Below are 25,478 nucleotides of genomic sequence, written 5' to 3' on the forward strand. Positions count from 1 at the left end.
GTTTTTTATGTCTGCTACTTGTGTGCTTGTGTGTGTGTGTATAAATAAATGTTTCTAAGAATTCATTAAAATTTTTTTCTTTGTGTGGAAAATTTCAAATTTATGAAAAAATGGAGTAGTATAATGAATTCTTGTGTACCTTTTACCCAGCTTCAGCATTTACCAACTCAGAGCCAGTTTAAGAGCTTATTCTTGTTATCTGATCCTTTTTTTATAGGATGCCGCTATTCTTGTTTCAGGGGTATGAAACTTTAATCTCTTATTAATCTGAGGAAGACTATTGATATTTAAGAGTGGGTACAAAAAGATGATTGGAACCTTTTTGGATATGGGTAGGGCTTGTCTCTGGGCTTCACTGGGAGAGATCTGGAAGGTCCATTTGGACCTTAGGGAGACCCTGATGTTAGCCTTGATGTTAATTAGGACTTCTTGGTTTGTTAGATTCCCCTCAGAAGATTCTTCAGTTTCTGGTTTAAAGGGTCTAAACTAACTGAACATTCTGGGAGCTAAATGGTGGAAGATTACTAGGTTGGGTTCCAACACCCAGTGTGCTGACTTTCACTTAATCCCTCTTTTTCACTATGATACCCATACCCTCAACTTCGTCCTCTGGTTGACTCTCTTTTGTCCTCTCCAGAGAGTAAACCTTCACTGTTCTGCTGGCATAGGAAGGGGCAGTTGCCTGTCTGCATGGTGTGGGATTAGGGTGTCTGGGGTTCTAATTTCTTGAAAAGACTTCAGTTAGTCCCCCTGTTTCCAGTCTCATGTTACCTCCTCTTCCAGAACTATCTTGTGCCACAAATCCTGAGTCTTTTTGGAGGTTCTGTAATGCAGACTGAATTGCTTTTCAGCCTTCTCTTCTGTCGGCTTAGGATTCAGCTAGCTTCCTTTGATCTGCTAATACAATTGTCACTCATTCTGCTTTTTAGTTTCCAAAATTTGGTTGATATTATTTCTTCTCCCATTCTTGTTGTCTTTGTAGCTTCATACCATTAAGACAAAAAAAGCCTCTTTGTTGTTATTTTGTTAGAATTTTGAGAGGGAGCAGAGTTAATTGTCTGTTTTTAATTTACCATCTTTAAACCAAAGTCCTACCTATTTAAGTTCAGTGTGAAGAACTTGCATTAAGAACACAGAGCAATGAATCATTTTTTGAATAATAATGCTGAATTTTATTTTAAAAAATTATCCTAGCTTAATAAGTTTGGGATTATAATACATTAAAAGATATTTGCATTTTTTTCTAAAAGTAAAATTTACGGTCAGTTTTCTAGTGGGAATTTTTCATGATGCTATAAATCTTTAGTAAAAGTATTTTCTGTGTTTAATTTTTGTGCATCTCTTTTTTTTTAAAGGCAGTGGTTCTGTGCATCTATTTTCTTTATATATATATATTTTTAACATCTTTATTGGGGTATAATTGCTTTACAATGGTGTGTTAGTTTCTGCTTTATAACAAAGTGAATCAGTTATACATATACATATGTTCCCATATCTCTTGCATCTCCATCCCTCCCACCCTCCCTATCCCACCCCTCCAGGCGGTCACAAAGTACCGAGCTGACCTCCCTGTGCTATGTGGCTGCTTCCCACTAGCTATCTACCTTACGTTTGGTAGTGTATATATGTCCATGCCTCTCTCTTGCTTTGTCACAGCTCACCCTTTCCCCTCCCCATATCCTCCTCTTTATATTTTTATTTTAACAAGAATAAAAGGCTGCCATAGGCAGCCTAACCTTCAAACCATAGCATTAGAAACTGTTAAACATCTTTCACTCTGAAAAGGATTAAGCTGTACCTAGAGAAGGTGATCCATTTGATGAAGGTGCATGCCTTTTCAGAAGCAAGTGTTATACAGAAAGAAAAGCAGATAACTTCTACCCTGGGAAGAGGGAAGATATAATGAAAACCTGGGGTTTTGGTTATGGGTGGTAGAGCATTTTTTTTTTCTAAAATGTTACTTTTCTTTTCCTTGAGGAGTAGAGATTGCCTTGACATAATATCTGATATATTTTTATTTACTTTCGTTTAGGGAGATGCATATATTTACATGGAACCAGAGAAACAAGTTATGTCCAGGTCTTCAGATGAATGCGTCGTGGCCCTGTGTGACCAGTGGTTAGTTTTTCTTATAGCAAGAAGAAATTTCCTCCTGTCACTTTGCTTATCCTTGATTTCTTTTTTTAATCAATTCGTCCACCCCCAGGTACTTGGATTATGGAGAAGAGAACTGGAAAAAACAGACATCCCAGTGCTTGAAGAACCTGGAAACGTAAGATGGGAGAAAGTGATAGGGAAGGAGATGAGAAACATGGAAGACAATGAAGGTGAAGAGAGATACTTTATCTTCTACTCTCTCCAGGTTCTGTGAGGAGACCAGGAGGAATTTTGAAGCTACCTTAGATTGGCTGCAAGAGCATGCTTGCTCAAGAACTTACGGCTTAGGTAAGCAAACTTCAAAATTTTCTGTTTGAATGACTTTGCCAGTTACACAGCAAATTAAAACTTCACCTTTTTTTCTTCTCTTCCAGTGTGTTTCTGAATTGGAAGTGAGAGGTTTTGGTTAGAGGGTGAAGGAAACTAGGATGTGGTCCCTTACCATCTACCTGGTGGTAGAAGCATCTAATGCCCATGTAGCTTTTTTTTTGCGGTACGCGGGCCTTTCACTATTGTGGCCTCTCCCGTTGTGGAGCACAGGCTCCAGACGCGCAGGCTCAGCGGCCATGGCTCACGGGCCCAGCCGCTCTGCGGCATGTGGGATCTTCCCAGACCAGGGCACGAACCCGTGTCCCCTGCATCGGCAGGCGGACTCTCAACCACTGCGCCACCAGGGAATCCCCCATATAGGTTTTATGATGCAGTTTTTTTAATAGAAAGTTTCTAGTGCTTCAACCATTTTGTTTTTTTAATTTACTGGTTTATTTATATTAATTATTCAAGTAAATTTAAGAACCTAAATAAGTAGCTTTGTCAGTGCTATAGACCTGCTCTTAAAAATGTGAATTTTGTAGATGAAGTGTCTCTTAGGTTCCTCATGCATTAATTATCTTCTTTTTATCTCACAGGTACTCGTCTGCCGTGGGATGAGCAGTGGCTGATTGAATCACTCTCTGACTCCACTATTTACATGGCATTTTACACAGTTGCACATCTGTTGCAGGGAGGTAACTTGCGTGGACAGACAGAGTCTCCACTGGGCATCAGGTTGGTAAATGGATAAGGGGAAGGAATGTAATTTGTTAGCATGAGGTGATCTTTTGATTTATGTATTGAAAATTCTCTTTTTTTTAAAAAAATTTGTTTTATTTTTATTTATTTTTGGCTGTGTTGGGTCTTTGTTGCTGCACTTGGGCTTTCTCTAGTTGTGGTGAGCGGGAGCTGCTCTTCATTGCATTGCGCAGGCTTCTCATTGCGGTGGCTTCTCTTGTTGCGGAGCATGGGCTCTAGGCGCACGGGCTTCAGTAGTTGTGGCTCCCGGGCTCTAGAGCACAGGTTCAGTAGTTGTGGCTCCCGGGCTTAGTTGTTCTGTGGCACGTGGGATCTTCCTGGACCAGGGCTCAAAACTGTGTCCCCTGCTTTGGCAGGCGGACTCTTAACCACTGCGCCACCAGGGAAGCCAGAAAATTCTTTCTAATAATTAGTTTTTATAAGAATTCATTTAGTGGAATTTTGTCATGATGTTTTTGCTTTTTTTGCATTGAACTGAGAAAGAAAGTAATAAATAGCCCCTTCTCTTTTATCCATTCTTCATTCTTATGGGAGTCTGTTGTCCTCATTTGTTACTGTAAAACATTAAGAAAGTATTTTCTACTTCATGGTTGGATTAGAATGCTGATTCTTTCAAAGAAATTATATATATATATATATATATATGTTGTTGTTGTTGTTTGTTTGTTTCTTTTATTTTAATACAGACCACAGCAGATGACCAAGGAAGTTTGGGATTATGTTTTCTTCAAGGAGGCTCCATTTCCTAAAACTCAGATCCCAAAGGAAAAATTAGATCAGTTAAAGCAGGAATTTGAGTTCTGGTATCCTGTGGATCTTCGAGCCTCTGGCAAGGATCTTATTCCAAATCATCTTTCATATTTCCTTTATAATCATGTGGCTATGTGGCCAGAAGAAAGGTGAGTGCTGAAAAAGATGCAGACTAAATTTATTGGTTATTGACAAGGGTGCCTTGTGGCTTCAAATATATAGATGTTATTGTGGGGGGGTATAGTTAGATTTAACAGTTACATTCTTTTTCTTATCTTAAATGTACTGAAGGAGAAAGCACACCTCCTCCTATCTGTTATATCCAGAAATCTTCATACCTACCTTGGGCCACCAAAGCATGTCACATTTCAGGTACTCTGTCAGTAATTCCCTTGACCTGTTACATGACTCATTTGACCTGTTAGATGCTGGAATAAAGGCGATTTCAGACAGAGCCTAGGACATTAGAATGGGAAGGAAACATCCCTTTAGAGCTGACAGCCCCAAGGTTCCAGCATTAAGTAGTGATGTTCTGACTAGAATCTGGGTCAAAGATGCGTTTTTTAATACCATGTGCTCAAGAGTAATCGTTCTATCATCTTCCCTCTTGATCTAGACATGTCTCTGTGCCTTTTCCTCCTGTCCTCAAGTAGCTGAAGAAACAAACCCCTTCCACTGTTCAAATTTTATTTTGTAAAACCAAAGCGATCTCATGGGACTTTCTGTATTTAGGATGAGATTGCATTTAGAATGAGATTACATTTTCTTTCTCAAGAATAAAAGGGAGATTTTGAAGGAGAGGAATAAAATAAATACGATGTGGTTCTTGTCATCCAGTTATTTTTCTCTATTGGTTAAAATGTGTTTTTGGAGATATCAGGTGTCTCAGAAGTACTTGTTAGTAATATAGTTGAATATTTATCCCCTTGCATCAAGTTTTGGACATGTATTAGCGTTTTAAAAATTAAAGATAAGTAGTAGCTTCAAGTGCTTTTGTCAGACACTCTTCTAATCACTTTTAGTAACTCGTGTAATTTTCACTACAACTTTTCGGGGAAGGTCTGTAATATCCTCGTTTTTACGGACAAGGAACCTTCGTGAGGCATAGAGAGCTCAAAATGACTCACCCAGAGTTACCCAGCAATGGCAGAACCGGGATGCAGAACCCAGCAGTCTGGCTCCAGAACTCTTGCTCTTAACATTACCTTCTACTTGATCTCATTGTTAGAATGAATGAATGATATGTACATATTTTGAAAATTCAAACAGCTCATAAAGGTACAAAGTTAAAAGTGAACTTTCACCCTTTTCCCTATACTAGTCTATTTCCCAAAGCTCATCACTGCTACTGCTTTCTTGTGATTTATTCTGGAAAATGTATGTATGCATATACCAGCAGCAGATATCTATACTTGTTTATTTTTTAATTTATACAAAGATGCCACATTATAGACAGTATTCTGTCTGTTTTTTTCCTTGTAATAGTATATTTCTAAGATCTTTTTATATATATAGCTGTGCCTGTATTTTAAAAATAGTTATGTAGTATTTCATTGTATTCCTGTACCATAGTTTATATCAATATAACCAGTCCTTTACTAATGGATACTTTCCTTGCTTTCATTGGTTTCCTGTTATGAACAGGACTCAATTAATATCCTTGCACATTTGCCTTAGCAATCTTTTATGAATCTTTTAGCATTTACCTCAAATTTTTAAGCCTAAACCATAATCATTAAGTTTTATTTTCTATCTTTAAACATTTTCCTGTCAAGTGATAAATGGCCTGTAGCTGTGAGAGCAAACGGACATCTCCTCCTCAACTCTGAGAAGGTAAGGCTCATTGCCTCTTGAAAGGTTAAAATGCTACAGAAAAGTTTTTCAGATTTAGGATGTTGTACTTTTTAAAGAAATAAAGAATGTGAAAATCAGAGAGTTAAATATCTTCCATTTAAAATGTTTAGGACTACCAGCGTAAATGAGAAGTTTATTTTAAAATTGAGTGAGTGGAGTAGATAGTATTAATTGAGAGGCGGGATGGGGAAAACTTCCTATTATAACATTTGTATTAGAGTGGCAAAGGGTGACACAAATTTTTACGGGAGGAGAGAGAGAAAGGGACAGGAAATGTAAAGATCCTAGCATTGTGACCCAACAATATCTTTCTCATTAAGTTGAGAAAATAATTTGGTGGTTTTTGCTTTATACTGTGACTGGCCACTAAATTAGAATAATAGAATTTTGGAGTTTATAGGATTTTAAAATGTCATTTAATGCTTCTTTCCAGATGGTATCTCTCTCCCCATACTACTGCAACTTCCCTTTTTCATTACCACTACTAATATATTCAATATATGATTTTTTTTATGCTACATAGGACTTCACCTAATTATTCAATATCCTCACCAGGAGTTATGCCAACCTCTTGACAAGCCCTTGTTTCCCCCATGATGCTTTTGTGTACATTAGAAAGGGGCACCCTTCCTCAACTAAACAAAAAAAATTAAGTTACAATATTATTTATTTCTCATTAATAACAATTTCAACAAGTTGGATTTGTTCCAACCAGTGAATCTTGCTACATCTGATGGAATATTAATGGTAAAAGAATATTCATTGCTATAGGTATGTCATAATGAAAATAGTTATAGATTTAAACATAGCAGATGATATGAATTGCAAAATGAGATGTTATTTTTTACCAGTGTCCTAATATTGAAAGGGAATAAAAAAGTTCATGTAAGGTAATCTGTACATTAGGCTGAAAAATAGCTATTTTATAGATTTTGTTAAATCAACAAGGACTTCGGGCCTCTCACTGTTGTGGCCTCTCCCATTGCGGAGCACAGGCTCCGGACGCGCAGGCTCAGCGGCCATGGCTCACACACCCAGCTGCTCCACGGCATGTGGGATCTTCCCGGACCGGGGCACGAATCCATGTCCCCTGCATCAGCAGGCAGACTCCCAACCACTGCACCACCAGGGGAGCCCCAACAAGGACTTTTGATTATCAAACTCATTTGTTCTTTGTAGGTCAAAGTGAACCATATATGTATTTATATGTATGTGTGTATATGGGTGTATGTATATGTGAGTATATAAATAGGAATCCTGTTATAACATGACATTTCCTTTGGCCTCCACATTGTTGTGCTATATGTACATTATACTCATTTTATTAGAACAAAGTATTTTACTGCCATATAGTAGAAAATTGATAGAATGACCACCTCTCTTTGGTATCAGCAAAGTTACAAAAACATAAACATTTTTTAAATAGTAAAGATTGCTAGGCTGGGCACAGTTCCTCCTTAGTTGTGCTGCCTTCAGGCAGAGCACAGCTTGAGTAGCCAGTTGTGACCCTAATGACAGGAGGTTCCCTAAAACCCTAATTTTGACCTCATGAGCTTGTCCATTCATTACTGAATGACTCTAATTGCTATAAAGCTCTTCTGTGTTTTTTTTTTTTTTTTTTAATTTTTCTTTCATTTATTTATTTTGGCTGCGTTTGGTCTTCGTTGCTGTGCGCGGACTTTCTCTAGTTATAGCAAGTGGGGCTTTCTCTAGTTGCAGCAACTCTTGGTTGAGGCGCAAGCTTTTCATTGCGGTGGCTTCTCTTGTTGCAGAGTACGGGCTCTAGGCGCGCGGGCTCCGTAGTTGTGGCGCATGGGCTTAGTTGCTCTGCGGCATGTGGGAATCTTCCTGGACCAGGGCTCGAACCTATGTCCCCTGCATTGGCAGGTGGATTCTTAACCACTGCACCACCAGGGAAGCCCTAAAGCTCTTCTTTATGACCAGCTGAATATTCCAGAGTTATAGTAGAATCATCCATGTGTGTAAACCAATTCCTAAGGGACAGTATTGGTTAATGGAAAGAGCCGTGGACTGAGTATCAGACTGGAGATGCTGTCCTAGCTTTGTCACTGACTAGATTAGTGACTCAGACAAGTCACTTCAGTTTTCTCCTCTGTAAAGTTAATATAAGGTATCTTTTCCTTTCCATGCTTCTGATCCTTTTGGTTTTTATCTGATTGTGGCCAACCCATTTAATTTGATGTGGCTGATTTGGTTTATTTTATTTATATATACTCTTACTAATGCCTGATCATTGACTTTCTCTTTCAGATGTCAAAATCCACAGGCAACTTCCTCACTTTGACCCAAGCTCTTGACAAATATTCAGCCGATGGTGAGTATGTTTTTTTGTTATTGCAGTTGCATAGTGTCCAGTTCTCCTCAGTTTACAGAAGGCAAGTTAGCATTGTTTCAGTTTCATTGCTTTTCTCTTTCGCTTTTACCAATACTTTAAAATATTCATGTTTTCTGTGTACAGGAACGTAATTTTTAAAACATAAGAATTGCTGATCTGATCTTTTTAGGAACAGATTTAAGCTAAGATTATTAGTCTTCTTTCAAAGGAAACTCACTGTAAGTGCTACCTGGTTTGTTCCTAATTTCATGCTACTTCTAAGATTAAAGAGTTGGTTTGTAGGGGGACTTCCCTGGAGGTCCAGTGGTTAGGACTTCGCCTTCCAATGCAGGGGGTGTGGGTTCGATCCCTGGTTGGGGAGCTAAGATCCCACATGCCTTGCGGCCAAAAAACCAAAACATAGAAGAGAAGCAACGTTGTAAAAATTCAATAAAGACTTTAAAAATGGTCCACATCAAAAAAAAAAAATCTTAAAAAAAAATAGTTGGTTTGTAGAGATCTTAAGTATGTAAGAACCTTTTTCAAAGTATTTCCTCCATATTTGGTATACATGTAAGTGACTTGAACCTAGGAGCATTCATTTCTTCAAAAAATATGTTTTCTCTGGCCTCATTACTCTTCCATTTAACTGTTACTTTGTCAAGAGAAGAAATGCACTGTCTAACCTGAAAGAACCAGTTATTTCTTATGTAATCCAGTCTTTGGTCATCATGGCTGATCATTTGCTGATCATGGCTACTATAGTTTGAGAGTGCACTGAAGGGGATGGGGAAGAACTAACCTAAGTTACTTAGAAAAACAGTATTTTGACTGAACACAGTAAGGCAAAAAGAACTGTGCACAAATACTGTAGTTATTTTCTTTTAAAGAGGTGTAGATTAACAATTCTGAAACTTTTATGGGTTTACTGGGATTTAACAAATAAATATATTATAGATGAGAGCTCATTGTCAGAAGCTATAAATAGGTCAAGAGGAAATGCTAGAATGAACCTTGTGGTGTTGGATTGAAATTGGCAACATCAGTATGAACTCACAGGTTTTATTTTACATACAGACAGATATAAAAATAAACATAGATTTATGTGTGGGTTAGTATACATGCATTTATTTTTCTAGTTCTTTCTGCTGAGAGAGCCCATGGGTAATGAAACACCTGGCATTCAGATCTTGGTTTCCAAACACCATTCTCCAATAAAAGGAGCTAGGGTTCCTAGGAGAAGGGTTGATTTGAGGGCTGGAGTAGGGAACATACAAGATGAGCATGGAACATTTTATGATGCCAGAAAGTAAGGAAATGTTTAAAAAAGAATGGGGACAGTTTGAAAGGGCACAGGAGCCAACCTGATGGGGCTCCCAATTGTCCACGCTAGAGCAGTTTAGGAAACAAAGTAAATAATGATAGTATTGAATTATAACCCAGTGAATAAATTAAATATTTATGAATCCATATGAATGTATAGTAATAATTGAATAAATAAATAAGTGGAGTAGAGACTGTTCTTCCTTTCAGAAGAATTTCAAGTAATAAAGTAGAAGGACTGAGTGAAATATAAAATCACCATTAGACAAACATCATAGTAATATTGTCACAGACAGGATCCATCAGTGGTTGCCAAAATGAATGGGTGAAAGTTAAAAAAAAAAAGAAGATTATTTGCATATTCTCAGAGTATCTCTCCTAAGATATTTCTTAATCACAAAGGGAAAAACAATAACTTTACAGTGGAGGAACTTGGCAGGCAGTCTACCTGACCAAGTGAGGAAGGTTTGCACTTTAGAGTTGCTTAGGTTTGTACTTTAGAGTTGCTTAGTCCTGGTGTATTTTTAAGTTTTTTTCCTCATTACCTACCTCCCTGATAATGATGCACTGAGAAAGGCACACAGCATCACTTTTGTGATATTCTTGCCAGAGGTTCATAACATCAGTTTAATCATGAGAAAACATCAGACAAACCCAAGTTGGGAGAAATTCTATTAAATACCTGACTACTGTTCATCAGAAGTCAAGGTCCAGGACAGACTGAGAAACTGTCACAGATTTGAAGAGACCAAGGAGATACGACAGTCAAATGCAAGGTGGGATTCTGGATTGGATCCTAGAACAGAGAAGGATATTAGAGGAAGCACTGGTGAAATTTGAATAAAGTCTGTAGTTCAGTTAATAGTATCATACTAATGTTAACTTCCTGCTTTTGAAACTGGTTATGTAAGCTGTTAACATTAAGAGAGTCTGGTAAATGGTATATGTTTATTCTCATCTTTGGCATCTTTCTTGTAACTGTAAAATTATTTCAATATAAAAAGTTAAAAAAATGTGTTCAGCTTCTTGTGTATTGTAAAAGATGTTTAATGCATACATAACTTGATGTTACATATTCTCATCTCCTCCTTTAAGGCGCAGATGGTAGCATATACCCTACATACTGTTTTGAAATTTGCCTTCTTCACTTAGTTCATATTTGAGATCACTTCATGTTGATACACAAGAGTTACCTCACTCTTTTACAGCAATATAGTCTTCCATTGTAAGGATATCCTGTAATTTACTTAGACTCTTATTGATGATTTTTTTCAATATTTTAGAATGGAAGATTTTGGTTGAAAAGTCATATTTCGTTTGTAGGAAAGTTGGAAGAATCTGCTTTTAGGACTAAGAAAATCTGTATTTGTGCACATAAGGCACTTCTGTGTGTTCTTTTTTTTTGTGGTACGCAGGCCTCCCACTGTTGTGGCCTCTCCTGTTGCGGAGCACAGGCTCCGGACACGCAGGCTCAGCAGCCATGGCTGACAGGCCCAGCCGCTCTGCGGCATGTGGGATCTTCCTGGTCTGGGGCACGAACCCGTGTCTCCTGCATCGGCAGGTGGACTCTCAACCACTGCGCCACCAGGGGAGCCCACTTCTGTGTGTTCTTAATGCATTAAAATACAATAATATTTTGCTACCTATAAATGAGGCTGAGATGTTGATAGGGATATCTTTCCCCAGTTTAGCATTTTTTCCCTCTGCCTCATTAAAGATCACTTTATCTCATTAACTCAACATGCCTGAGAAGAAACACATATTGATGCTAAATGTATGCAAATCAATAGAGAAAATTCAAATATTTTAGCAACATCATTATGGATTCTACTTTTGGTGATCTTTATTTTTGCTGTTGATATATGCAGTCCTTTAAAGCATTTGTTATTTCTTAATTTATATGTAGGCTTGGCAGTGTACTCAACTGGATATGTAGTTGATATGCAGTAACCTCATTTTTAAATCATCGATTGATTTTTTTTTTTCTTCTTCCAGGAATGCGCTTGGCTCTAGCTGATGCTGGTGACACTGTTGAAGATGCTAACTTTGTGGAAACCATGGCAGATGCAGGTATTCTCCGTCTGTACACCTGGGTGGAATGGGTGAAAGAAATGGTTGCCAACTGGGATAGCCTAAGAAGTGGTCCTGCCAACACCTTCAATGATAGAGTTTTCGCCAGGTAATCTATGGACCTCAACCACTTTGTGCTTTAGAGTAGCTTAGTCCTGCTGTATTTTTAAGTTTTCTTTTTCTTCCTCATTAAATAAATTAGATGTTAATAATAACTACTATTCACTGAAAGCTTACTTGTGCCAGGTACTATGCTAATTACTTTGCATCCATTATCTGATTTTAGCCTTCTAGCAATTTTATATGATAAAGATATTATTAGCTCTATTTTATAGTTAAAGAAATTGAAGCTTAGAAAAATTAAGTATTTCATTAAATGTCTCAAAGCTGGTAATTTCAGACTTGGGATATGAATTTGTTTCTGTCTCCAAAGCCCATTCTCATGACCATTTTACCATGCTGTCTTGCATTAGAGGAGGGTGGAATGGTTAAAGGAAAAACAGGTTAAAGGAAAAGAATTGTCTTTTCTTTTTTCCTTCAAAAAACATTTATCAGTCTTTTTGTATCAGAAACATCCGAAGCACTGGTATTACAAAGATGAATAAGACTTGATCCTTCATTGTAGTCCAGCAGGAGAGAAAAACACTTACCCAACCAATTATAAGTGCAATAGTAGGGATAGAGGGAAATTAGAGGAGATGGCATGTGAGTTCTGGGTTTCTTGAAAAGTAAACCTAATTTTTGAAGGAGAGGAGAAAGCCATGGAAAGAGTATGGTATTTATTTGAAGTGTACAGTATGTGGAGGGCAGAAGTAGGAGATCAAACAAGTTGGGGCCATATTAGGCCAAATTATGAAGGGCCTGAGGTAGTGTAAGGAATATATATTTAATCCAATGTCAGTTGTTTAAAATGCAACAATTAAACCTGACTACAGCCTTAGTAAAGCTATTTTCATGTTGCATTTTGGGCTTCTTAATAAAGTTTCCATGAAGGAATTTTTTTGTTTGTTTTTTAAATTTTATTTTATTTATTTTTTTATATAGCAGGTTCTTAATAGTCATCAATTTTATACACATCAGTGTATACATGTCAATCCCAATCTCCCAGGTCAGCACACCACCACCCCATCCCCGCCACTTTCCTCCTTGGTGTCCATACATTTGTTCTCTACATCTGTGTCTCAACTTCTGCCCTGCAAACTGGTTCATCTGTACCATTTTTCTAGGCTCCACATATATGTGTTAATATACGATATTTATTTTTCTCTTTCTGACTTAACTTCACTCTGTATGACAGTCTCTAGATCCATTCACGTCTCAACAAATGACCCAATTTCGTTCCTTTTTATGGCTGAGTAATATTCCATTGTATATATGTACCACAACTTCTTTATCCATTCGTCTGTCGATGGGCATTTAGGTGGCTTCCATGACCTGGCTATTGTAAATAGTGCTGCAATACATATCGGGGTGCATGTGTGTTTTTGAATTATGGTTTTCTTTGGGTATATGCCCAGTAGTGGGATTGCTGGATCATATGCTAATTCTATTTTTAGTTTTTTAAGGAACCTCCATACTGTTCTCCATAGTGGCTGTATCAATTTACATTCCCACCAACAGTGCAAGAGGGTTCCCTTTTCTCCACACCCTCTCCAGCATTTGTTGTTTGTAGATTTTCTGATGATGCCCATTCTAACTGGTGTGAGGTGATACCTCATTGTACTTTTGATTTGCTTTTCTCTAATCATTAGTGATGTTGAGCAGCTTTTCATGTGCTTCTTGGCCATCTGTATGTCTTCTTTGGAGAAATGTCTATTTAGGTCTTCTGCCCATTTTTGGATTGGGTTGTTTGTTTTTTTAATATTGAGCTGTATGAGCTGTTTGTATATTTTGGAAATTAATCCTTTGTCTATTGATTCGTTTGCAAATATTTTCTCCCATTCTGAGGGTTGTCTTTTTGTCTTTATGGTTTGCTTTGCTGTGCAAAAGTTTTGAAGTTTCATTAGGTCCCATTTGTTTATTTTTTTTTATTTCCATTACTCTAGGAGGTGGATCAGAAAAGATCTTGCTGTGATTTATGTCAAAGAGTGTTCTGCCTATGTTTTCCTCTAAGAGTTTTGTAGTGTCCAGTCTTACATTTAGGTCTCTAATGCATTTTGAGTTTATTTTTGTGTGTGTTGTTAGGGATTGTTCTAATTTCATTCTTTTACATGCAGCTGTCCAGTTTTCCCAACACCACTTATTGAAGAGACTGTCTTTTCTCCATTGTATATCCTTGCCTCCTTTGTCATAGATTAGTTGACCATAGGTGCGTGGGTTTATCTCTGGGCTTTCTGTCTTGTTCCATTGATCTATGTTTCTGTTTTTGTGCCGGTACCGTATTGTCTTGATTACCGTAGCTTTGTAGTATAGTCTGAAGTCAGGGAGTCTGATTCCTCCAGCTCCATTTATTTCCCTCAAGACTGCTTTGGCTATTCTGGGTCTTTTGTGTCTCCATACAAATTTTAATATTTTTTGTTTTAGTTCTGTAAAAAATGCCATTGGTAATTTGGTAGGGATTGCATCGAATCTGTAGATTGCTTTGGCTAGTATAGTCATTTTCACAGTATTGATTCTTCCAGTTCAAGAACATGGTATATCTCTCCATCAGTTGGTATCCTCTTTAATTTCTTTCATCAGTGTCTTACAGTTTTCTGCATACAGGTCTTTTGTCTCCCTAGGTAGGTTTATTCCTAGGTATTGTATTGTTTTTGTTGCACTGGTAAATGGGAGCGTTTCCTTAATTTCTCTTTCAGATTTTTCATCATTAGTGTATAGGAATGCAAGAGATTTCTGTGCATTAATTTTGTATCCTGCAACTTTACCAAATTCATTGATTAGCTCTAGTAGTTTTCTGGTGGCATCTTTAGGATTCTCTATGTATAGTATCATGTCATCTGCAAGTAGTGACAGTTTTACTTCTTCTTTTCCAATTTGTATTCCTTTTATTTCTTTTTCTTCTCTGATTGCCGTGGCTAGGACTTCCAAGACTATGTTGAATAATAGTGGTGAGAGTGGACATCCTTGTCTTCTTGTTCCTGATCTTAGAGGAAATGCTTTCAATTTTTCACCATTGAGAATGATGTTGACTGTGGGTTTGTCATATATGGCCTTTATTATGTTGAGGTAGGTTCCCTCTATGGCCACTTTCTGGAGTTTTTTGGTCATAAACGGGTGTTGAATTTTGTCAAAAGCTTTTTCTGCATCTATTGACATGATCATATGGTTTTTCTTCTTAAATTTGTTAATATGGTGTATCACATTGATTTGCGTATATTGAAGAATCCTTGCATCCCTGGGATAAATCCCACTTGATCATAGTGTATGATCCTTTTAATGTGTTGTTGGATTGTGTTTGCTAGTATTTTGTTGAGGAATTTTGCATCTATATTCATCAGTGATATTAACCTGTAATTTTCTTTTTTTTGTAGTATCTTTTCTGGTTTTGGTATCAGGGTGACCATCAAGGAATTTTTAAACAAGCATGTGGTTAACTGTGTTGTCATAAACAGGAGCCCTAAGTAGTGTTACAACAATACTGAAGAGTGGATAGACAGTGTGAGGCTGCAGTGGTTAGTTTTGAGGAATACAAAGATGGTTTTGTGGTTGAGCAGTCTTAAATGTTTCATGCATTGTTCTCATTTTAATGTTTATTAGTGTGTGTGGAAGTTTTTTATACCTATATATATGTACTTGCCTTTAAACTCAATTACCTTTTTTTTCCTATTCAATAGTGAAATGAATGCAGGCATTATAAAAACAGATCAAAACTATGAAAAGATGATGTTTAAAGAAGCTTTGAAAACAGGGTTTTTTGAGTTTCAGGTAGGCTATTCTTTTCGTAGCTATAAAATACGTCAGTGTCAATATGATGTATTTCTTGTTTTTTCTCCTCCTGCTGTAGCATTATAACTCATCTTAAGTGGAGACTGAAAATTTGTAAAATATTTAAGACATTGTGATTTTAAATAGTTTTCTTGGGTACTTTTTATATTATGTCTCTTTAATGTAAGTAATTCTATTCCTAGTTGAGCTGTGGGTTAATAAAGAGGTTAAATCTAAAAATTAGACACGTTTTCCAGGAAAACATTTTAAAGTTGATGAAAAACAAAGGCATAATTGTAAATAATTGCTATTAGTTTGAAAGCAAACATTTTCTGAGGTTTTCCACAAGGTGTCAGCATATCCTCAAGTTTGGCAGTTCAAGTGCTTAAAGTAAAAATGTAGCTTTCCTCAGTCAGTTTTGTAAAATATCACATTGGGATTTATGTAACTTGGTTTTCAGAGATGTGATTAAATAAGGATAAGTGCTGAGCATAGCAGTGTGTCATATTTACAGCCTTTTTGATTTGATGCTATTAATACATGCTACTGAGCATTCACCCTTAGTACACAGTTTAAATTGTTCATCTTTTATGTCCATTGCAAAATGTCTTTTTCAGATTTTCTTGAGAATCAGTATAAAACTGCATTATCCTTTTGTTAGGATTGATTTACTTTTTTTTTTTCTGAAAAACAGGGCTAAGTGAACATTTATTTGATTTTAGAATTGAAAAAAGATTTCCTAATCATAAAAACAAAAGAAAGGAATAACCATAAAAGTTCTGATGAATTTGCCAACATAGATAAGAAAATCATAACTGAAATCATCTTAAGAATACACAGTTAACTGGAAAATTATTTACAGTCTGTATTTCAGGATTTTGACAAGCCCATCAAAAAAATACTAATGGTCCAAAGAACAATTACCAAAGGACATGAACAAACAGCGCCCCCCAAAGAACCCTGAATGGCTAAGAAGTGCTTAAAAAGAAATGCTTAATAGCAAAGATTATCAAAGATGTATAAATTTAAACAATTTATTGTTTTTAACCTAAGGATTGATACACATTTATTTTCAGGTTGTTAAAAATAAAGTAAAACCTTTAGTAAAGTTTATTATGGAATTTTAAAAGACTAAATACTTAAAAATGCATTAAAATAGAGATACTGAGTTTTTTTTCCTATAATTTTATTTTAAAGAAGTGGGGGAGAGAAATGGTAAATAACTCCAAATTTTGTAGGCTGCGAAAGATAAGTACCGTGAATTGGCCATAGAAGGGATGCACCGAGACCTCGTGTTCCGGTTTATTGAAGTTCAGACACTTCTCTTGGCTCCATTCTGTCCTCATTTGTGTGAGCACATCTGGACACTCCTGGGAAAGGTAGCTTTATGCATTTAAGATGTTCTGGGTGGTTTTGATTGTGGCCTCATTAAATAAATATTGGGATAATAATGTTACTTAAGAGAGAAAGACTGAAAATGAGTATTTCAAGAATAATATTGGGTTCATTATCTCATAATTATTACAGCAGCTTAAATTGAAGCTACATCGGGTATATATGCCTTAATTTATACACGGTGTATATATTTTATCTTATTAAAAATTTTTAAAAAATATATTTATTTTATTTATTTATTTTTGGCTGTGTTGGGTCTTCGTTGCTGTGCATGGGCTTTCTCTAGTTGCGGCGAGCGGGGGCTACCCTTCATTACGGTGTGTGGGCTTCTCATTGCGGTGGCTTGTCTCGTTGCAGAGCCTGGGCTCTGGGCACGCGGGCTTCAGTAGTGGCACATGGGCTCAGTAGTTGTGGCTCACAGGCTCAGTAGTTGTGGCACACAGGCTTAGTTGCTCCGTGGCATGTGGGGTCTTCCCAGACCAGGGCTCAAACCCGTGTCCTCTGCATTGGCAGGTGGATTCTTACCCACTGCGCCACCAGGGAGGCCCCCCCTTTTTTTAATTTTTAAAAAATTTATTTATTTATTTTTATTGTATATTTTAATAATGTGACTTTGTGCGTATTGTTTATCACCTAATTCTTATTAGGAAATGTTATAATGTATTTGAATACATGTATAACTAATACTGTTTTCTCAACTGTTTGTTTAGAAAGGTGAAATTATTGAGAAAGATGTAAATAACTGTTATGAGCTGCTTATAAACAAAGATAGAAGTATATACTTGCATACATATTCTTGTTTTATATAAAATTCCTGGCATATATAGGGCTGCATATTCAGGGATTTTATATTAGCATTCTTACTGTGAAGATAAATTTATTTCTCCCAGGCTTACAGAAAAACAGATTGGCTGGTTTAATAACTCCTTTCCAGCGTTATTAGCCAAGCTCTTTTGTATTTTTCAGTGTGTGAACAATGCAAAAATGTGCTCATGATATATATTCCAAATAGCCATACTTTCAGTACTGGATGTATTAGTAGGATAAAAGCTGAGAGTATGCATAATTTATATAACAAAGATTAAATTTAGGCCAATTAGCATTACATAATTTTCTTTGAAAGTGAGCATATGTGTGTGGGTATCAATATGCTTGTACAAATGGGTGCTAATTAAGAATGTAGAGTCAGACTTCACAGCTTGAATTCTAGGGAACATTAGATCAGGGTCTGTGGACGCGTGTTATATGTAGTCAGGTTTGAACTTTGAGCACACAGTTACACACCATGTCTTGGTATGAAACTGTAACCAAGAATCATAAAATAGTTGTGTTGTCTAATCTCACTGAACCTTTTTTTTTTTTTTTTTAAAGCCCGACTCAGTTATGAATGCTTCATGGCCTCTGGCAGGTCCTGTGGATGAAAGCTTGATACGCTCCTCACAGTATCTCATGGAAGTAGCACACGACCTTAGATTGCGACTCAAGAACTATATGATACCAGCTAAAGGGAAGGTGAAGTTTTTTTTTTTTTTAATGTCATTCCTTAAAAGTTATTGGTCATGGGCTTCCCTGGTGGCGCAGTGGTTAGGAATCTGCCTGCCAATGCAGGGGACATGGGTTCGAGCCCTGGTCCGGGAGGGTCCCACATGCCACGGAGCGGCTGAGCCCGTGCGCCACAACTACTGAGCCCGCAAGCCACAACTAGTGAAGCCCACGTGCCTAGAGTCCATGCACCGCAACGAGGAGTAGCCCCCGCTCGCCACGACTAGAAAAAGCTCATGTGCAGCAACGAAGACCCAGCACAGCCAAAAATAAAATAAATGAAATAAATAAAATTATTTAAAAAAAAAAAAAAAAAGTTATTGGTCAAATAACATTTAATAGTAATGAAAATAAAGACAACTTTCCTTAGGGCCATTTTCATTGCTAATGTAGGGCTATTTTCATTTCTAATGCAGTTCTATTGTATGCATAGTTTTTAACGTTAAAGGCAGTAGTGCTATATACTGGCAGAGGGTTCTTTCATTTTTGGTGTATATGAAAGTGATTAAATGTTTTTTCTTTCTTCTGCCCTGTAGAAGACTGACAAGCAGCTCCCTCAGAAACCTTCACATTGCACCATCTATGTGGCGAAGAACTATCCGTCTTGGCAACATATCACCCTGTCAGTTCTGCGTCATCACTTTGAGGTGACGTTCTCAATAGACTCCCCCCCCACCTCACCCCAGCAGTGTCGTGTTCTCCCTATGCTGTTTTTGTTTTTAGGATGTTGGCAACGTCTAGGGGAAGAAAGACAGGCAGCTTTGTTTAATTACCTTTATGCATGGAGTGCCATTTGTTATCCTTGGTGGCTCTTAAATGGATGCCGAGGGAAAAGCTGTTTTTCATCATTTCTGAAACTTTCATAAAAAAATACTAGATCTAGTTGTATGTAATCAAAAGGTGTGGGACTTTTTCATATGTGTGGTTAAAATTATGAAGCAAAAGGACTGAGTTTGCCTTTTGCATTTGTTGTGCCTTGAACACTGGCATTCATGAAGCCTTAACATTATTATGTTTGAAAAAATTTGAAGCTTGGCTCTTGAGTAATTTAAAAGAAAATGTCCAATTTGATAATTACCCATAGAAATGGAGAGTTTGATGTTGTGTTTTTGATTGTCAGGTAAATAGCTATTAAATATGATAGTTGTATTTAAAGGGAACTCAATATTTAAACTTAGTTCTAGGTTTTCCTAGAGAAAAAAATTCACCTTCCTTTTTCCTTTCACATTCAAAATATGGAAACAAAGTATATGTTGTAGAATTTTTGCTCAGGTTATAAGCAACAGTTATTGGTGGACAGAAACCATTAAGGCGCACTTTAAAAAGAGAAAGAAAGAGACCAAATAGGGATTATGGCCAAAGCATAAAGCGGTAATATAAAGGAAAAATCCTTAGCTTTGATTTTCTAGACCTTTATTGGAATTTTGTCTCAGTACTTTTCATGGTTAACCAAGAAATACTCAGAAGAACTTTTATATTTGTAAGATTTAATGGAAAGAGAAGAGCAAGTATTTTTGTATTCTACAATATGTGAACCTGTTTTTATGGAGAACTACCTCTTCCTTTGATTGCGTTTGATAGAAATGGAGTGTAGCTTTTAGAATCTGCTTGCAGAGTTTTGACTTATGGTAAGTAAAAGAGTAAAAGCTACTTTGGTAGTTAGAAAAATGAAATTTTGCCTCAGTGGCATATATATTCATACCAGCATTTTCAAGGAAGCAGAAGAACCGAATATGGCATGTAATGTCCCAGATATTAAAAAATTAATCACCACTGTTCTTTTAGAAGTTATATTTTTACTTATATTTATTGACTAGATTGCATAGTTTGAAATCAACATCATCTATTGGCATTATTTGGAATGACCAGCTTCCTTTAAAATTTTCATTTGTTTTCATCCAAAAGAACTAAAAGAATGTCAGTTTATAATCAAGAAGAATGTTCTTATGTTCAATATGGCACCTTTTTGGTGACATAAGGAAAAAAGAGTGTGTTCCACCCTCTCCTTTTTCTTATGTAATTCAAAGCAACGTATTGGCAAGTGGAGAAAATATTTTTTCCTATGTACTCTAGTAAAGGTTAGAATTGAAAGTAAATAGATTATTGGAAATCTTACTGTATGTTACTTTTCTTTTAGATTTATTCCCAACCCTTGGCTTTGGTGTGATTCTTTTACAATAAGGAGAAAATAGGTCACCCAAAAGTCTGGAAAGGCCGCTTACTTTATTTCTCCTCTATTGATGTTCACAGGAGTGAATTTGAATTCAGGCAGCTCATTTGGGACTGTGCATATTAATGCTTATGATATAGATATTTATTTTTGGTAGATAGAAATTATATTATTTTTAACAGGTTGATAGCTAGAGATTCTTTTTTCACATTTGTGGTAACAATTTATAAGGCAGAGTGTTCAAAAGCAGACATTATAATACATCTTATATGATAGTTGTATAGTTTTCATTTTGATATGACTAATGAAATGCTTTGAGAAGTTTTAAGTTTGAAGACAAATAGGATTTTTATAAGACCATTTTATCACTAGATAAGATCTAATGTTACAATCCTAGAGGTATCATTAGTGTAAGGGAAAATTAAATATTTCAGCATCATGCACATACTCTTCTCCTTTACCCGAAAAAACATGTGTCCTTTGAATTTAGAGGAAAGAGGAGACTCCTTTCTGTATTATTCATTTACCTTTCACTTCCCCGTGATGCTAGAGGCTGCACCCTCTTGTGCTGCTCTCTAGCAGATTGGTAGAGGCCACCATTTCATGTCTGGCTACATCTACTATCCTATATTATCTTTAAAATATTTTTCTTCACATTCGTCTCCCACTCTTTTTTTAGACCAACAGTGGAAAATTGCCTGATAACAAGGTCATTGCTAGTGAACTAGTCAATTTGCCAGAATTGAAGAAATACATGAAGAAAGTGATGCCATTTGTCGCCATGATTAAGGTAAGCTGTGGACCTTGTTCAGCTGTGACCACATGGGTAATGGTTAGATAGGATAGTAGAAGTAAGAGGAACACTTTGGGCACAGTCTTCCCCAAGAAATCTGCTAAAATAGCACTTTTCAATCAGTGGTTGTGGAAATGATCAGATTTGGGATTTACCTGTGGAATTGCTGAATGTGTGAAAAATATGTATTGTGGAAGAAAAATTGGTTGAGAATTACTGCACTAAATGATTCTCTTCATATTCTACCTTCCCTTCTTTTCACTTTAAGGAGGAAGCATAGTCTTTTGGCTTACATTGGGGTGTTTTTACTAGATCCTATTACTGGAACAAGATTCTACATTTTTATAGGTTTAGCTTAACGGTTTAAACGTTGTTTATAGTGGTTAGATCAGGGTTTCTCAACTGGCTCTATGTGTATTTTAGGCTGGATAGTTCTTGGTTGTGGGAGGCTGTCCTGTGCACTATAGGGTGTTTAGCAGTGTCCTTGGCTTCTATCCACTGGATGACAGTAGAATTTCTCCCTCCCCTACTCAAGTTATGACAACCAAAAATGCCTCCATACATTGCCAAATATCTCCTGGTAGCAAAATCAGTCCCCCACCATAGCTCCCCCATTGAGAATCTTTGGGTTAAACTCTTAGTCTTTTTCATATATATAACTGATCTGGTGGATTTCCTGACAAAGAGAAACAGAAAGAAGACTGTATATTGCTTAAGATCTCAAACTCTGGGGGCAGACAAATCTTGGCCCAAATCCTGTTTTCTGTCACTTTTTAGTTTGGAGGACTTAGACAAATCACTTAAATTCTGCGGGCCACAATGTTTTTCATCTATAAAATAGGAAATTAATAGAACCTACCTTTTAGGAGTGCTGTGAGGAGTAAATGAATTAATACACATAATACATTTTAATACTACCTGTCAAAAAGTAGGCTCAGTACATTTTAAAGAAAATGTATATCAGTGTCTTCCAGCCGGCTAAGCATGTAATAGTTATTCTTACACTTTAGATTAATTATTGAATCTTGTGGGCTACAGATACCTGCCTGATAAGAGACCAAAACTCTTACCTTGTCTTGTATTGGAATAGATTGTGTTCTTAGGAAAGCCTTTTAATTCTCCTAGAACCAGAGTCAACTATCTGAGCCTTATGGTATTTGAAGTTTCAGAAATAATTTAAAATCATGACTTGACCTACAAAAATAAGTTATATTTGCTGGTATGCTCATAATTCATTGGTTCCCAGCTAGTGCCATTGGTCATAATGTCAGATCCATTGTCAATATGGGGAAATGAACAAAATATCCCATTGTTGGTTGCAGAGGCAATTAATTTTGGTGGCATGCTTTGTAGAATCCAGTGAAACTGATTTTAAATGATGTTAGATTCAAAGGTTGGCTTTTTGAAAAACCAGTGTTAGATTTTTTGAGTAGTAAAATATTTTTTCAGTAATATTGGTATTACTTGGTATTATGAGGCAAATTAGTGGTTTGAAACTTTGAAAAGTGTTTAATAAATCTGGGAATAAGAAAAGGGTTTTCTAGCACCTCATGGGAAAAGAAACAACTTGGATGGTAAATGAAGGTAGTGAATATTAAGAATCATGTCAGGTCACTTTCATGTAAGTGAAACATGTTCTAGGCAGTTAGCTGTATTTGTGCATATGAACTTAGGTCTTGAAGGTTACATCTTGAGCAGCAAATACTGATATTTAATGTTAAAATTAAGAATAAGAAATGGTTTTTTATATGTCGTAGGATTATCTGAGTAACCATATAATCTGACTTTTTAAAAATTTTTTTAATTTATAGGAATGTTTTGTTTGGTTATTATTAATTCACTGTTTCTTGAAATAGCTTTACAGATGTGGTATCTTGGAAACATTTAATTTATTTTATTTTATTTGTTACCTGAAGGGGTATTTTAAGACATTTGTTTGATTCCTTGTCAAAGTGAGTTCTTTGAGTTTGCATATAAAGTCAGGGTAAATTAACAATGATGAAATCATATTTCTTTTATAAATCTGAAAACCTTGTCCTAGTCTTTTCAGTGCTGTCTTAATCTTATCATACTTTAAATGACAATTACTCTCAGCGAGTAATTTCATTAGCGAGCAAACATAGATAAGGGAAACCATGAGTCCAAGGCCTTTCCTTTAACTGTTCAAATTTGAAGATATTATCACTTGAGAGACTGATTGCTTTGGGAGAAATACGTTCTTTTCATCATATTCTTAATGTGATTTTGTTTTTCAAAACCATTTTGGCTGCTAGGAAAATCTGGAGAAGATGGGACCTCGTGTTCTGGATTTGCAATTAGAATTTGACGAACAGGCAGTGCTCATGGAGAATATAGTCTATCTGACCAATTCCCTTGAGGTAAGAGGGGCCTGGGATTATCCAGTTCTTTAGTTTTATAATAAACCTTTTTATAAATTTCATCTTCTATGTTTAGTACCTTTGCCAAATATATTTTGGGGGGAAAGAGAATGGGTGGTATAGAAGTTACAGGAAGAGGAAATGATCTGTTCTCTTACTTCACTTATCAGTTATTCTGTTCCTAAAATACTAACTGTATATGCCTGGATTTCCTCTCAAAATTATCCGTAAAAAGAAATGAGGAGAGGCCTTATATTCAAATGCTTTCAGAATCTCTCATATTATGGGGTATTCTGGATTGCTTTTTCCTCCCCCCTCCCTTTAAGACCTCAGAATCACAGATTTGGATTAATTAGAATCCTTGATTCATTATATATTATCAGTGGTCCATGTTTGGCCCCGTTTTTTTTTTTCTTGATTAGTAATATAATCACCATCCATGAATCTACTGCCCAACTCAGGAACTAGAACATTACCAGTAGCTTTCACATATCTGAGTTTCTCCCCATTCCATCTTCCTGCCCCAGTGACAATTTAATATATAGATTCTAAAAATGCTGTCTCTCATTCACCTTAGGCAGAAGGAAAGATAATTTTCTATAGGAAATTGTGTTAGAGGATTCAAAAAGTGGTTCTAGTAATAATGAAAACACTAATAAATAAAAAAGTGCAGGTTTAGAGTTTGAATAAAATTGTTTTATGAAATACAGGAATGGAAGAAATACGCATTTCTAAATAAGCATTTTATGTCATGTAATTATAAATGGGTTAATAAAGTATTAGTAGACATCTATTTTATGTATATTTCTAAATGTTCATATATACTCATGGAGGTCAAAAAACTTCTTGGATATTTACATTGGGACAATGGGAACACTTTATTTAGGGTCATCTTGTATTCAGGTATATGCAATTTGCTACATTTCTGAGTTTTTCCATTTATTTGAGTGAAAGCCTTTTATACTGATTTTTGTTTTCTCTTAGGCAGCAGGTAGACGCCAGATTTCCTGATAGAAGATGGTAAACATGACTCTGTAAATAACATACTATGTATGAGGCATCTAACATGAGTGTTAAATACTTGATGATAGGTTTCATATAATGTTTATATGGAAAATAATAAAACTGCACAGGCCATTTTATGATAAGTGGAGAACTTGGTTTTGCTCTTTGGTGAAATGAGGTGATGACTAATTCCAATCATATTAAGTGATACTAATGACTTCCATCTTTCCCCTCTACTTAGCTAGAACACATAGAAGTCAAGTTTGCCTCTGAAGCAGAAGATAAAGTCAGGGAAGATTGCTGTCCTGGGAAACCACTTAATGTTTTTAGAACAGAAGTAAGTTGAAAGAATCTCACTGAATCGTTGCATTTTAGAGCTAGAAGAGACCTTAGAGAGCTTTACATCTAAAACCATCATTTTAACGATGGAAAGAAGTGAGGTCCAGAGAAGTTAAATGATTAGCTTGGCTTAGGCCACTTAGTTGGTTAGTAGTGGGTCTGGATTTGAGGTCCTCTAATTCCCTGGTTAATGCAACCCTCACTTTTCCTTACTCTACTATCACAGGTAGCATCAGACGTTGATTGTGATTTTAAAAATAAGAATATGGTTTTCAAAACCTGACTTAAAAAAAAAGATAGTGGACATTGAAATGTGAAACTTTTTTAAACAGTGAAAAGGAGCTTTCATATTTCAGATGAGTTTTGGTTTAGTAATGGTATTCAAGACTTTTGGTTTCTGGCATAAAACAGATTGATGCATCATTTCCCATT

At 36.2% G+C, this 25,478-nt stretch overlaps 1 protein-coding gene across 7 annotated transcripts in view; it reads left to right on the top strand.

Moving 5' to 3' along the window:
* The window catches only part of LARS1 (leucyl-tRNA synthetase 1), a 67,146-nt gene that overhangs the window by 34,514 nt on the left and 7,154 nt on the right, over positions 1-25,478 (top strand). For 2 of the 7 annotated variants that reach the window (XM_032625835.1, XM_032625833.1), the window contains 15 exons: positions 2,033-2,118; positions 2,207-2,272; positions 2,363-2,445; positions 3,066-3,204; positions 3,915-4,127; positions 5,754-5,811; positions 8,104-8,167; positions 11,486-11,669; positions 15,334-15,424; positions 16,663-16,803; positions 18,191-18,331; positions 18,898-19,008; positions 21,211-21,321; positions 23,598-23,702; positions 24,949-25,044. In XM_032625835.1, the coding sequence (XP_032481726.1) occupies positions 2,033-2,118; positions 2,207-2,272; positions 2,363-2,445; positions 3,066-3,204; positions 3,915-4,127; positions 5,754-5,811; positions 8,104-8,167; positions 11,486-11,669; positions 15,334-15,424; positions 16,663-16,803; positions 18,191-18,331; positions 18,898-19,008; positions 21,211-21,321; positions 23,598-23,702; positions 24,949-25,044 (1,689 nt within the window). Of the gene's footprint in view, positions 1-2,032; positions 2,119-2,206; positions 2,273-2,362; positions 2,446-3,065; positions 3,205-3,914; positions 4,128-4,269; positions 4,351-5,753; positions 5,812-8,103; positions 8,168-11,485; positions 11,670-15,333; positions 15,425-16,662; positions 16,804-18,190; positions 18,332-18,897; positions 19,009-21,210; positions 21,322-23,597; positions 25,045-25,478 lie in introns of all 7 variants that reach the window. The other 5 variants (XR_004349087.1, XM_032625832.1, XR_004349086.1 and 2 more) reach the window with 5 other exon arrangements.

This window comes from Phocoena sinus, chromosome 3 (genome assembly GCF_008692025.1).
Source record: "Phocoena sinus isolate mPhoSin1 chromosome 3, mPhoSin1.pri, whole genome shotgun sequence".
NCBI classification, from domain to species: Eukaryota; Metazoa; Chordata; class Mammalia; order Artiodactyla; family Phocoenidae; genus Phocoena; species Phocoena sinus.